A 13685-nucleotide genomic window follows, 5' to 3' on the forward strand; every position below is an offset into this window, starting at 1 on the left:
GACGACCTTAAAGAGCCAGGCTGAACCGCAGTCGTGATATTTGGAGGAAAACAGATATTTGTTGTTTTCTTTGCTTAGAGCCAGGGATGGTGAGCAGGACTATGTCTGTTTTTGTATTGCATTCCAACTCCTGTTCTTAATGAAGTGGTCTTTATGTGATCTACTTGTCTTGGTAAGTTCATGAATGACATCTAAAGACAGTTATTTGTCTATATATTAAATATTTTACAGTAGCCGGTGTTGGCATCCTGCTAACTAAGCAGCCATGGTAATCGGTGGCAATAAAAACCTGTTTATACACATGGCCTTCCAAGAGGATGTTCCACACCCCTGGCTTAGTTGCATATCTGGCTTAGACCATCAACCACTCCTGCCAACTCCAGCCCTGGTACATCACAGAAAAGGTGAGTGCCCCCTTTTCTCCACATAATTCTTTCTAATAGTACATGATGACAACACTCCATTCTCCTCCGCAAAGTAGTTGTATTTCACAATCAGTACCAGCACAACCAACATGCTGGAAAGCCATGGATCGGCTGGTCCAGGCAGAAGGTGCAGGCCCAGGGCCTGCAGCCACTACCCCAGTAGAAATTGGTCCCACAACAGCCTGGCCCTGCCAGTTTTCTGAGCCTCATTTCGATGGGCAATTCTCTGTCTGCATCCACAGTGCACAGCACTACTCAACTCCAGCCACAGTGTCTAGCATTTGAGTTGAGCAGCCCTGTAGGATGGGAAGGTACCACTACTAGTCAAAAATTGTAGCCGTTCACACACCAATGGTCTGTTGCACATCAGTGCAAGACTGGAGAAATGACTAACAAATGTACTAGAGAAAGCATACCCTTGTTTGAATTTGTAATGCACAAATGAATTGTCATTTGAATGAGTGAAAGACTCTTGATGATCTCTCTAAATCCTTTCTAAACGAAAGCCGTGTCATCCTGCTGTAGATCTATGAGATTAGAAGAAGGCTGAGGCCATTTTGGGGAGTGTGTCAGTTGTGATTTTATTAAGCAAGATGAATTGAGACTAATAGCCAGCTGCCATCGAGCAGGTTTGACATTAAGGATACGTTGTTCTGGTAATATATTTGGCTTTTTTTAGATCACTTTGGAGGACTGAACATTTAAAGCTTATATCATGGTATCCAGAAACTATGCTGGCAGACTCGTCAAGCATTTGATTTATCCACGTATGAACAACGGAACCCCGTCCCACCTCTTTGAAAACAACAAAAACAATGCCTCGTGCCGAGAGTGAAGGTCATTTCTGCCAATCGAAAGCAGCTACTGAGGAGGAGGTGCTAGTCTCAAGTAGCACAGGTTAACCAATGAAAGCAATCTATGTGCATCTTGTCCAATCTGAAGTGCGGTGGACGTCTAGCGTAGTCTTTCCGCTGAGCAAACGGCAATGTGGCATCTAAGTGACGCTACAAGCTGTCAGCTGTTTTTTTGTTTTGTTTATAACCATTATGCTAGCTGGGTAGCTAGCTAACTAAGCTAACCTTCTGAAAGCTGAAATAATGTATGCTTCATCCGGGTAGCAGACGTTTGGCTATTCAACAAACGTAATATATATGAAAAACGATTAAAGTGTCCAAATATCTTGTGGGACGCAGTAGTGGTTCTACAGTAGGCTACATAATCGAACCGATCCCAGGCATCCAAACCGGGGCGGAGGGGGTGGTAGGGATCGGGATGGAGACCAGAGAAGGAGCCGATGGTCCAGGCGGACCAGAAGGGTTGATATGCGCCTCCTTCAACCAAGACACTACGTAAGCTTTCAGTTACAGACCTACTGACACAGCTTTGGTTCCTTGTTGCTGTTGTTGACATTTCAGTTGTCGCTGTCATATTGTGTAGCTAGGCTCTTAATAGTTTTAAGCTAACGTACTTACTGTACATGTCCTTTTTGTTTTATTGCTTATGGAAATATCTTACTTTAGCTAATAAGGTATGATAACGATGATTTGTTTTGCTGGATAAAATATTGGGGTCTAAGGAAAGGCAGATGTTTGAAGTATGAAGGACACATGTAAAGCCATTAAGGGGTTTGCTCAGTTCTTGTTGGTCTTAGACTTCTGTTGTTTTGTTTGAAGGCTGATGATAATAAAGTTTCATTCAATTGTGAATTAGGTAATACACACCGTAATACATGCATTTGTGTAAAATTATAAACGCATTTAACAGCAGCTGTTGATGAGACTTTTAAAATAGCAGATTGACAAGTTTAGGGGTGATCTAGTTTCTATGAAGGAAGAGGTTCTAAATAGATAGTTCCTGAATCACCTGTGTACAGATGCCTGAAACCTTTCATTGTGTAGGCTACACCAGATTATATTTAATCTTGCTGTGCTTCAATGTGCTGAGTTATGATTGCTTAGAGTACTACAGTCTAGACAATTCAGCCAACGTCAAATGTACTGGATTCTTCTCTAACTGTGCTTAAAAGCTATTTTCTGTTTCCCATGAACACTATAAAGGATGAACCTACAACATACATTAACTGAACAAATAATTCAAATTTGAAAATTTTATGATCAACAAGAGTTTGTGTGTCCAGAGGGTTGTTTAACTTGATGAAAACTGATTTTGCATGTCAAGGTTCCCTATTTAGTGCATGTCACTATAATGCCAGCTGTTGTTTGAGACCATTTTACATAACAGATGTAAATGCAGTCCTCCTGCAGGGGAGAAAGTTGTTAATTTTATTAGTGTGCAATGCTGTCAGCTTGCTATGTGGGGCAATAAATAGCTATTGAATTTATTATTAGAGAAGTTCCTATGGAAAGGATAATTTTATCCTGATTTATTCTCTTGTTTCAAACATTGTCAAAACACATCTGTTGGAAGCCGCTTGCAGCTGCTCCATAAATTCATACTGATAAGGAAGATTTATAATGAGAGAGAGCTTTCAGACTGATAAAATCCCAGGACAGAGAAAAGAGAAATAGATGCACAGTTGTTAAGTCGGACTGGTTTTTGTTAGGGAGAGCATTTGTGTCTGTTTTCTGAAAGTTGTTAAATTAGTTAATTTAGGTGTCTTTGATTACCTTTGGTGGAATATAAATATGTGCATTTGTCTAAATTGGAACAGAAAGGCAAATCACAAAGGAAGGAATGTCAATTGTAGTGTGTGTATTTTTTCTCAGATTAGTGAGTGTGTGGCAGAGGAAGGTATTGGAACAGGTGTTATTGTTTGGACTGAATTTCTTCTTTCAGATCTCTGGCTGTCGGGACCAAGACTGGGTACCGACTGTTTTCTGTGACTCTGGTGGACAGGCTGGACTGTATTCATGAAAGTGGTAAGTATTTTCACAATTTGCTTGGCAGAGCAAATGCACAGGGGTCCTCGTTGTTACAGAATCACGTCTGACCGTTGATTCCTCCAGTACAGAACGATGCATGCTGTTCTCACAGCTGCGTATCTGCGTGTGTCTCTTGGGATTCCTGCTTCAGGCTGCCTGTCTCTGTCGGAGGGCTTTCGCAGCCGTGCGAGAGGGCATACAGTGCGGCTGCATCCCAGGGCCCGCACGCAGTGCTGTGGTCTGCATTGTCCACCTGCTGCACAGCTTTGATAAGCACAAAGAATGGGCCCTGGATGGATGCCTGAGTGAGCCCAGGCCTGCAGGGACAGTATGGCTATAACTACTGAGGGCTTCTCATTCTGTCAGAAGTGGGATGGTCCCTCCCTTGGAGAGTGCATGTGTGTATGTAAAGGAACTAGGGGGGGATAGATATGAGCTTGTCAGCACCATGGTTTTGGAACTACAGGCATATGTTTTGCAATTGGTTATTGGAGGTAGGTTAAATGCTGGCAATGGTATGAGTAAAAGGGGAGGGAGAGAGTCAATCAAGCTGCAGTGTGTTTGGATGGATATATGTCCTCTAAAATATGGAGAGCAATGATTGGTTGAATTTCGATGTGCTTACTGGGGAAATACAAAAACTTTCTTCCCCAGAGGACTGCAAACCATGCTCTTCCTGGTCTAAGCTAAATCCTGGAACCTTTTACATATTTTAGATATGTATTGTATAAATATTTACACCTTTATATCTGCACTGTGGCATTTTCAAACGGTGGTAAATACGGCTAGGTTGACTTACTAATACCAGAGATACATTCAGTCTCTGGAGTTTGAATGAGCACATTGTCCTCTCCTGCCTTGCAAAACTGACTCTTACCCCTCATTTAGCAACTGAAAGTTCAAGGCAAATTGTGCTTTCACTTTCATAGGGTGGCTTGGTGTAGTGACTGTTTGTCATCATTCTTGCTGTTTACAAAAAGTCTTCAGCCTAATTGGCCTTTAAAGTGCCTCTTTAAAAACTCTGCAATGACCTTTGAATCAGTTGTAATCCTGATGCAGATAGAGGTACTTGCAGTCTCAGAGTGGCGAGCATGGTGTTAAACATTGCCATGGGCCAATAGGAGCGAGTGTGCAGATTGTGTGTGGCCCCAGCCCAATACTACCCCATGCTGATGAGAGTGTTGGTCACCCCCCCGGTCAGCAGAAACCCCGGACGTGTACATCGTGGAGCGCCTGTTCTCCAGCAGCCTGGTGGTGGTGGTCAGCCTGGCCATGCCGCGCCGCATGAACGTCTACCATTTCAAGAAAGGCACAGAGATCTGCAACTACAGCTACTCTAACAACATCCTGGCTGTCCGCCTCAACCGGCAGGTATGGCACACGGCGCTGGAGCCACCAAGGAGTGGCTCGGGTTCAGGGGAATAGGGCCAGTGCACTTGATCATATTGCATTCTTCAGTCGTATTGTCATGGTATTGCTTTATTTCCTGGCACTGCAATACTGGAGCCGTGTCAGTTGTTGAGGCTCAATAAAAGTTTGTTTGATGAGTGCCTGCATCATTGTAAGCGTTGTTCTTCTGATAAGGCAACATTACCTGGAAGAGATTAATGACTCACTAATCTGCAGCTACCCATGCAAGGCTTGTGTTAGTGAACGTTCATGAGGACAACAGCTGTTTCTATAAAAGACATGTGTGTTTCATCTGATAAGTGCACACTGCATCCGTTTATTTTCTGTTTGTACTAAAGTATGGAAGTTCTCTGTGTGAATACTGAGCTTTAAGTTTGTCTGTTTTCCATCTGCTTGCTGGGTTCTGGTCAGGTCTCAGCTGCAGCGAACCTTGTTGTGTAAGTGCATCTGATCCTGTTTCAGTGAAGTCAGGGCCACGTCCTCTCCATCTGACAAAAATATAATCCTTTGTCTGAGTGGAAGAATCTTCATGCAACCCAATGTAAACCTTTGTACCACTTACCTATTAAAAATCATGAAAATCATTCTGATTCAATTATCAATGGAAAGATAAAAAATGTTGTTTACTACATAGGATGTGGATAATATTATTTATGAAACATTTCATCTTTCCCTTACATGTGTCTAAATCTTTTCTCAATATAGGCATATCATAAGTAGTGTAGTTCTTAAAGATTAATAGGTAACAGTGTGTCATGCAGCAGTACAGAGTAGCAGTCAATGCTGCGAACACAGGATTTTAGTGTTGTACACTGAACACATTTATTGTTGGGTGTCTGAAAAAAAGCAGTCTGCCAGAGGGTATTTGAGTGTGGGCCAGACAGAGTGGAGATGAAGGACTTTGAAACGGTGAAGCACACACCAGCAGGTTCAAGCTGCATCTCTTGGCAGATCATTTGATCTTCTTCCTTCCTCTGCATTTCCTCTCACTGCTCGTACATTAGAGTGCATAATCAGAGCGTAATAAGAGCAGCTGCATGTGCGTCTCCTCGCCCCAGTGCTGAGTGCACAGCACTTTGGTCTCCACTACTCCGGAGTGTGTAGTTGTGTGGGGTGAGGATGTTATCTCACGTGGTGCTTGGTTGCTCCCTATGCAGAGGCTGATTGTGTGTCTGGAGGAGTCCATTTACATCCACAACATCAAGGACATGAAGCTTCTGAAGACCCTACTGAACACGCCATCCAACCCCACAGGTACAGAGCATTCCTGCCTGCAGAGTCTGTGTGTGTGTGTGTGTGTGTGTGTGTGCTTCTCAGTGACATGTGACTGTAACCGCCCCCCCCCCAGGTCTCTGTGCACTGTCCATCAACCATTCCAACTCCTACCTGGCCTACCCTGGCAGTGCCACCATTGGGGAGATCATCATCTACGATGCCAACAATCTGGTGAGGATCCCACCACAGAACCACTGGAAAGGCATACCCTCCCAGATCATTTCCATGCCAAGTGCTAGGACTGACATGTATAACTGTCTAGTTGCCAGTAGAACAAAATATGAAGCTGTGAGAGACCAAGCTGTGCACAGATGATTGCTGCAGGAAGTTAAGCTAATGGCTTGGTGCAGCAGGCTTCAGTTGAGTCATTTTTATGTTTTTGAACAGAATTGCAAAACGCAGAGGTAGCTACGAAAATAAAGACAATTTAGTCAGTGCGGTAAACTTCTGCATTTCTCTTTCTCTTGGATAGGAACTCTTCTGCTTCTGATAGGATTCAGGGTGATATCAGACCACAGGTTTTCCTTTCTGATAAAGAACCCGCTGGCTCCCTGGGCTCGTGCACGAGCTCCTGGTTATTGTTACTAGGCCGCAGTTGCTGGGCCACAGTTGCTGGGCACATGGCCCCCATTGGGAGAGTGACTGTTGCATGCTGATTCCCTGACTGACTGGGAGAGCCTGTCTTTGCTCTGTCTGTTTTTCGCAGAGCACTGTGACCATGATTCCAGCTCACGACAGCCCCCTGGCGGCCATCACGTTCAACGCTTCAGGCACCAAGCTAGCCAGCGCCTCAGAGAGGGTGAGACGCCTCTCCACCGTGCCCAATCCCCTGCCACTCACTGTGCACGGGCCCCGCCCACCTGACACCTCTTCTCACACTCCGAGCATTGGCATGAGATTTTTGATAAATGCCCCCCCCCCACCCCCTTTCTGACCCTCTGTCTCACCCCAGGGCACTGTGATCAGAGTGTTCACCGTCCCAGAGGGAACGCGGCTGTTTGAGTTCCGCCGCGGGATGAAGAGGTCAGAGAGCGTGCAAACGCGCTGCGTGCCGCCAGTAGGCGTGAGCGGGAACACACTGACACTGCTGCACACACTAACTAGAACAGTCATACTGGCACACAGAGGGACAGCGTGACAGAACAGCAGGTACAGGAGAAACAGTCACCATGACAAAAAAACTCAAAGCTTGATAATAGCAATCAAGCATTTGTTGCGACAGAATGTGACTGTGGCTGCTTTCTGAGAAGTGATGGTGATGTCCCCAAGGGAGATTAAATTATACTAGCATTGATACAGGAGGTTTTCCTTTTCATTCATAATACATTTTAGATAAAAGCATGCAGCGCTGATGAAAATTCCTTCCTAATGATTTTGTACATTCATTCTTGTCAAACAGCAAGGATAGTTATCCCATTGAAGATTCATGTTATACAGCTTTCAGTTAAATATATTTACACAATTTGTCACAAGCTTCGACAATAAATATGTATTCATGTAATCAATTTTATGTGGCACTAAGATTAACTGGTATTGTTAACCATTATTAATACAAGGTAGGATGACTGAGCATGCATGCTCTTTTACAACAATGCCCTGTTGCCCTATTAATGCCCCCCCTCCCCAAATAGCCTGCATGTGTAATCTGCATGCCTGCATAACATTATTATTTTCAGTTTCTCTAGGAATGAACGTTAGCCACATTATCTGATTGGTTCTTTGTTATTCTATTGGTACATAACTGTAAAGGCCTTACTGTTGCTAGATTATCCTCTTTATCCTGACACACATAACACACAGCCAGCCCCCACTTCTCTCCATTCTGCTGTCCAGCAGCCATTTTGTACTGCTGGGCATCCCTGGAGGGTACCAGGGATGAGCTCTGTTCCATTGCAACAGTCAAAAGTCAGTTGAGAAAATTAATTGAAATTCAATTAATGGAATTAAAGTTTATAGAATTTTAATTTCAATTGAATTTCAATTTTAATATATTCACAGACATGAGCGTGGATTTGTTGATACGTATTATATTTACAATCAGTGGTATGCATGCACACTCTGAATTACTTCATGTATAGTTAACATGCATTCAGGCAACTTCTGTCTACATGATATCAGATGAGATCCTCTGCTTCTGCCATAATCCACATAATCCATCTAGTACAGCTGGAATACATCCTGATATATTCTCACTTTTGCCTCGCTTTTCTTTGTGCCTTAGCAAACAAATATTCTCTTCATAGAAGGGCAAAAAAGTACTTTCCTATGAAAGAAAGCTAAGGTTAATTTAAAATAATTAATGTGTAAGAAAGTTAAGGTTAATTTAAAATAATTTATGTGTAAGAAAGTTAAGGTTAATTTAAAATAATTTCTGTGTAAGAAAGTTAAGATTGATTTGAAATAATCGGTTTACCTCAGGAATATGGTCTTTTGCATGGGCTGGCTGCCTCATGGGGATAACAAGCTGCCATTGATCCAGACCCTTCACCTGTGTCATAACCTGTGTTTGCCTCTGCAGGTACGTCAGCATCAGTTCTCTGTCCTTCAGTGCCGACGCCCAGTTCCTCTGTGCTTCCAGTAACACAGAGACGGTGCACATCTTTAAACTGGAGCAGCACAGCCCCAGGTAAAGGCCCTTATAGTGCCACCTACACACCTGTCTACACTCCTAACATTTAAACACCTTATCTGTGTTCACCCACATTTATCCTGTCAGTGGCGACCTCACCCTGCATCTACACACCTGTCTGCACTCACCCTGTTATCCACACACCTGCCTGCTCTTGTTCCATTAATAGCCAGGGTGCCCTTTGACCTCTGCTCCCAGCACACAGCGATCCTCCATACTGGCCACAGGAGGGCGCTAGTGACACAAGTTTGTGTGCACAGTGCTGAAATTAAACATGAAATATGCTACATCTGTGCTAAAGAAGGAACTGCTTCAGCTGCTCTCATTCCATCTCATTCCCCTGTCCTGTCTTGAGAGTTGAAGTAGATACCGTATAATGTTCATTTTGCAATCTGTTATTTACTATTTGATTTGCCATCAGTTGATTGCTACAGGCAAATCATCTGGTTTCTTCTTTCATTTTGGATTTAGACAATTTTCTTGATAATAGAATTCTGTGGCTGTGCTGTTGATTTTGTGGTGGTCTGTAACTCCCTCAGCGTGTGTGTGAACTGACGAGGCTGACTGCGTGTCTTCTGTCCCAGTCGAGAGGAGGAGTCTCCCACTTGGTCTGCATACGTCGGGAAGATGTTCACTGCCGCCAGCAACTACCTCCCAGCACAGGTGTCCGGCATGATGAACCAGGACCGCGCCTTCGCCACAGTGCGCCTCAACATCTTTGGCCTGAAGAACATCTGTGCGCTGGCCACGTGAGTGTGGACCGGCTTCACTGTCTCCAGACACTTTATACTGAATTAAGCATACTCCTGTTTAATGATGTATTTCTCCATAAAAGGCACTTGTTGCCTTAGCTGGTAAGGAGGCTGTGCTGGTGCCCTGTCTCGGCCCAGCGTGGTAAAGGTTTCCATCTTACGTTTTTTAGGATCCAGAAGCTGCCCCGCCTACTGGTGGCCTCTTCTGATGGACATCTCTACATCTACAATGTGGACCCCCAGGATGGAGGAGAGTGTGTCCTTGTTAAGAAACACAGGTGAGCTTTGTATGACATGCTGTGGAGAAACAGTGGGAGCCCTGCACAGCTGCATTGAATCAGAGTGCTGGGTTACCTTCTGCCAGCCAGAGGTGGTAACCCAGCACTGGAGTACACGTGACGCTGTTCTCACCGCCTGTTTCCTCCCTGGACACACCCGCCAGGCTGTTCCATTCTGAGGAGGACCGGGGGGAATCGGAGCCAGAGGCCAGAGCGTCCCTGCCTGCCAACCAGTCTTACGCCGCCACCGTTGCCATGCCTACGACCCCGCCCTCCTCTGCAGCACTAACGGGTAGGCTCAACACCACACAAAGATCACAGGGCACAGAGGAGAGACAAAACACCGAACAAGGGTGAACTGAATTACTCTTACCTGAACTCCAGACTGCCGTGAAATGATATTTTAAATAAAGGAGCCCTGAGCTCCAACAATAAATAAAAATGCCTCAGAAGCTTCATGTCGTTCTCAGGGCAATATGTCATGTGGTAGTTACTTTATGTGGCTAGTTATGTCAGAATATATTTATGAAGGCATGTTGGTGCTGAAAATAAAATAATTATTTTGGAGCGCTTGTTGAAACAGTTACTGTCAGTTTTTACTGCAGTTTTGGAGAATTTTCATTTTCATTCAGCTAAATATATATTTTTTCCACAGTACACCGCTGAGTGTTTTTGTGTGTGGAGGTAGCGCAGTGCAGCGTGTGATTCTCCCTCTCATTCTCACCAGGCTACTCAGAGGACGGGGGTGTGAAGAAAGGCGAAGTGATCCCAGAACACGAGTTTGCAGCAGGACCCGTGTGTCTGGATGATGAGAATGAGTTTCCTCCCGTGAGCACTCAGGATAACTAACCCTCATCTGTGTCTGCTGGCCAGCCCACAGATGCCCCCCCCCCCCCCCCCAGGTCCATAATGCCCTGGGGCAGGGCACATTTCTAATAAGGAGGCGCAACTTAACATGTATACTTCGCTAGAATCCCACTACCAAACCCAGCCCAAGCATTAGACAAAATATAAATCTTGTATTGCACCTTGATACCCTGTTGTGTATTACACAATAGGTCTGTATTTAATTTGACTGATATTTCCTACTTATTACTCGTTCCATGTATCTTAATGAGAACAATGCACTTGATGCACACTCTGCCCTCTATAATGCCTCTTAGTCAATCGCAGACCACTCAGATGAACTCTCAATTTTAGTTGGTTGCAGTAAGGTTGACACATTTAAACAGTATGCTGCACAGGTAGGGGTTGAGAGTACTCTTGAATTAGAAGGCTGATTCTCGTGTTGATGTTCAACAGGCTGTTGTGCTTCAGTTGAATTGTTTTCTCTTGCCGTAGTATGTCAGCAACTTCAGAAGTTGTTGACCCATTTCTTGTAGAACTTATAAAAACATACAAATGGCATTTTACATTCGAGTTCTTGCAACCCTATTTCAGCTCTAGCAACAGTGTATGCAAACAGCAGCTCTGGGGAAATCTTTTCCCCACATTTTTGTTTTGGCTGACTGTTTGAGTGCAGTTGAGGTTGGGGGATGTGAGAGCTGCCCAGAAGCTGCTCCTGCCATGTCGGACAGAGAGCCCTGCTGCTTTTAAAGCCACACTTTCAGAGTGCCTGACTGTGCCGACTGCCCTGTTAAACAGGGAGAGAACTTAACATTCTGAGCCATGTGACTGATCGCGATGTCATAGGTTAATGATGTCCTGGTGGTATATGACATTGTGTCTTTTGATCACTGACAGACTGAGCTGTGGTACTGTAGCGATGCGCTGATGTGACTGTGGCGATGAGGTAGGAAGATATTAAGTACTAATCTACTATGCTTACTGTTTATTTTGGAACGTGACCTTATTTTGAGGTCTGTTGTACTGCCACTGCCTCATAAAATTATGCAGTGTGAACAAGGTATTGTTGTCTATTGGGCCACTGGCTTAAAAAGAGAAATGTGAAAATCTTTAGACAGTTTAGAGTAGTATTTTTTTTTTTTACTGCTTCTGTGATAAGCAGTCCCTTGTACAGCTGTGAGTCTTTTGCCTTTTGGCCTTTTGAAGATAATATTGACTCTAACACTTTCCTGGATATTTTACTTTGTAAAATACATCTGTATTAAAATTCCTTTGGAATATTAAGAATATTATTGAGGGCATCTATAGGTAGAGGAAACAGCAAGGCTTCAAGAACGGCTAAACATGTGGTGTGATTATTTGTTTCATGGAAACAGAATGTGAAAATCTGAATCTGCAGAACTGAGAGACCCACTCTGTTAGCAGACGGAAAGTCTGAAGGTGAACAATATTTATTAAATATATAGTTGTGAATATCTAACAGGTTTTTTGTACTGTCTCTGACATTTCCAAAAGTGATAAAACTTATTTTAAGAATTCAACTGATGTTGGATTCAGTGCATCATGGTGGCCTATATAACAGGTTGTATTACTTCTCCAGTTCTACTATTGTCAGTCACTGTATATCATTGCTTTTTGTCAAAAACTCTTCAGGCTTTAATCTTCTTCTTGTAATATATCTCTTGCTAGATTTATCTGTAAATAACAGGAATGATAACCTGTAGTGAGGTCATAAATAGTTGCAGCACAGTAGAAAGTAATATTTCATGGAACTTATACACCACAATGCACAACTCCTCTGGGAGTCTTAAGAGTGTGACCTTTCATTTAAGATCTCAAAAGCTTTTGTTTAGGAACTTTTGAACATAAAAGATAAATTAAATACTAAAACATGTTTTCAGTTGTGACTAATACTGGTCAAGTGAATGCTACAGAATGCACAGACCAGACGTATACACAAACTACTAATTTACACTGAGTACACGTAATTATGCCTAGGCAGAAAAGAGAAATGTGCATTTCTTCATATCTGCTGCTAAGACTGGTGTGAAAAATAACAGGTGTGCACTTGGAATGCAGTGATTGTTCAGGTAACATGTCAACAGCAAATTTCAGTTTCATTTGGGATATCTTGAGAACTACTTTCAATAAAACATTTTCTACAGCTATACATTTACAGTCCTTCTAAAATATTAAATGCTCCCCCCAAAAGGAAAATCAGTAATACATTAATGAACAGATTTTACTGCAAAGGGTAAGTTAAGGTTTCCATGACTGTTTACGAGTGAGCTGGCCTGAAAGTCTATCTCTGCTCCACTTTTGCTATGGCTATCATGAAGTTCACAGGAACGAGGCAATGCTTTGCTTTTAAAATCCCTTCACAGCATTAAACCCACAGAGAGCAGCACCACTGCAATCGCAGCAGCCTCTGATTCGAAGTCTATTGCCGACAACGCAGTCCTTCAAGGCCCCTTTCTCAGGGCAGCTGGACGGACGTCTGAAATGAGATGTCACCGCAGTTACAAACGGCACAGGATGACCGGGCTCCGCCTGGACAAAGCACAGTATTTAAAAAGAAAAGAAGAAAAACAGCGAGCAGGCTCTTGGCCCATAGGCGCAATCACATCCACTGCGACGCTAATAATACAGTTTATACGACTGCATGAGGACGAACAGCTCATCTCTGCTCTGGCTCCCGGGCGGTGAGACGGAGCAGTGCAGGGAGACTGAGGGGAGCGTGCAGGGCTGAAGGGAGAACGCTGGCTATGCGTGAGAGAGGATTAATGAGCTAAATGAGCAGATTCTCCATTCTACCGGCACAGAAATGTGAAAGCATCTTAAAGTCAGACACATGAATGAACTGAAAAAGAATACTGTTTCTGCAGTTCCTTCATCAGTATGCTCTCATTTAAATGTGATTACCATGGTATTAATCCTTAAGTAAGGAAATGACCTATTTGTATTTTTATCCTTTTTGTTGTTTAAATAATGGATATGTTTGTGTGCCCCTCTGTGTAAGTTGAAAAGTTGTTTTGTATGTGCCTATAATGTCATCAACCGTGCAAATAATTTTGGTAATCGCACAAAACCAAAAAAAAAAAAGTAGAATTGCAGTAGAAATAAAATTATGCAAATCACATGTTTCCTGTGAGTGTTGTTTTTACAAAAGCTTAGTGCAAGATTAGCAA

At 43.4% G+C, this 13685-nt stretch overlaps 1 protein-coding gene across 3 annotated transcripts; it reads left to right on the forward strand.

Annotated features, from left to right (window-relative positions):
* Window positions 1-73: 73 nt before the first annotated feature.
* LOC118219541 (WD repeat domain phosphoinositide-interacting protein 1-like) lies at window positions 74-13599 on the forward strand. 3 transcript variants are annotated; one of them, XM_035402769.1, is made up of 12 exons: window positions 74-404; window positions 3222-3304; window positions 4509-4678; window positions 5875-5971; window positions 6066-6163; window positions 6699-6791; window positions 6945-7015; window positions 8511-8618; window positions 9206-9370; window positions 9544-9651; window positions 9816-9943; window positions 10379-13599. In XM_035402769.1, the coding sequence occupies exons 3-12, from the start codon at window positions 4580-4582 to the stop codon at window positions 10498-10500; spliced, it is 1089 nt and encodes a 362-aa protein (XP_035258660.1). In that variant the 5' UTR covers window positions 74-404; window positions 3222-3304; window positions 4509-4579; the 3' UTR covers window positions 10501-13599. The 3 variants fall into 3 exon arrangements, with proteins under 3 accessions (XP_035258660.1, XP_035258659.1, XP_035258658.1); XM_035402768.1 differs by lacking the exon at window positions 74-404 and adding an exon at window positions 1354-1774 and having other exon boundaries at window positions 4512-4678; XM_035402767.1 differs by lacking the exon at window positions 74-404 and adding an exon at window positions 1355-1774.
* The last annotated feature ends 86 nt before the right edge of the window (window positions 13600-13685 follow it).

This window comes from Anguilla anguilla, chromosome 2 (genome assembly GCF_013347855.1).
Source record: "Anguilla anguilla isolate fAngAng1 chromosome 2, fAngAng1.pri, whole genome shotgun sequence".
NCBI classification, from domain to species: domain Eukaryota; kingdom Metazoa; phylum Chordata; class Actinopteri; order Anguilliformes; family Anguillidae; genus Anguilla; species Anguilla anguilla.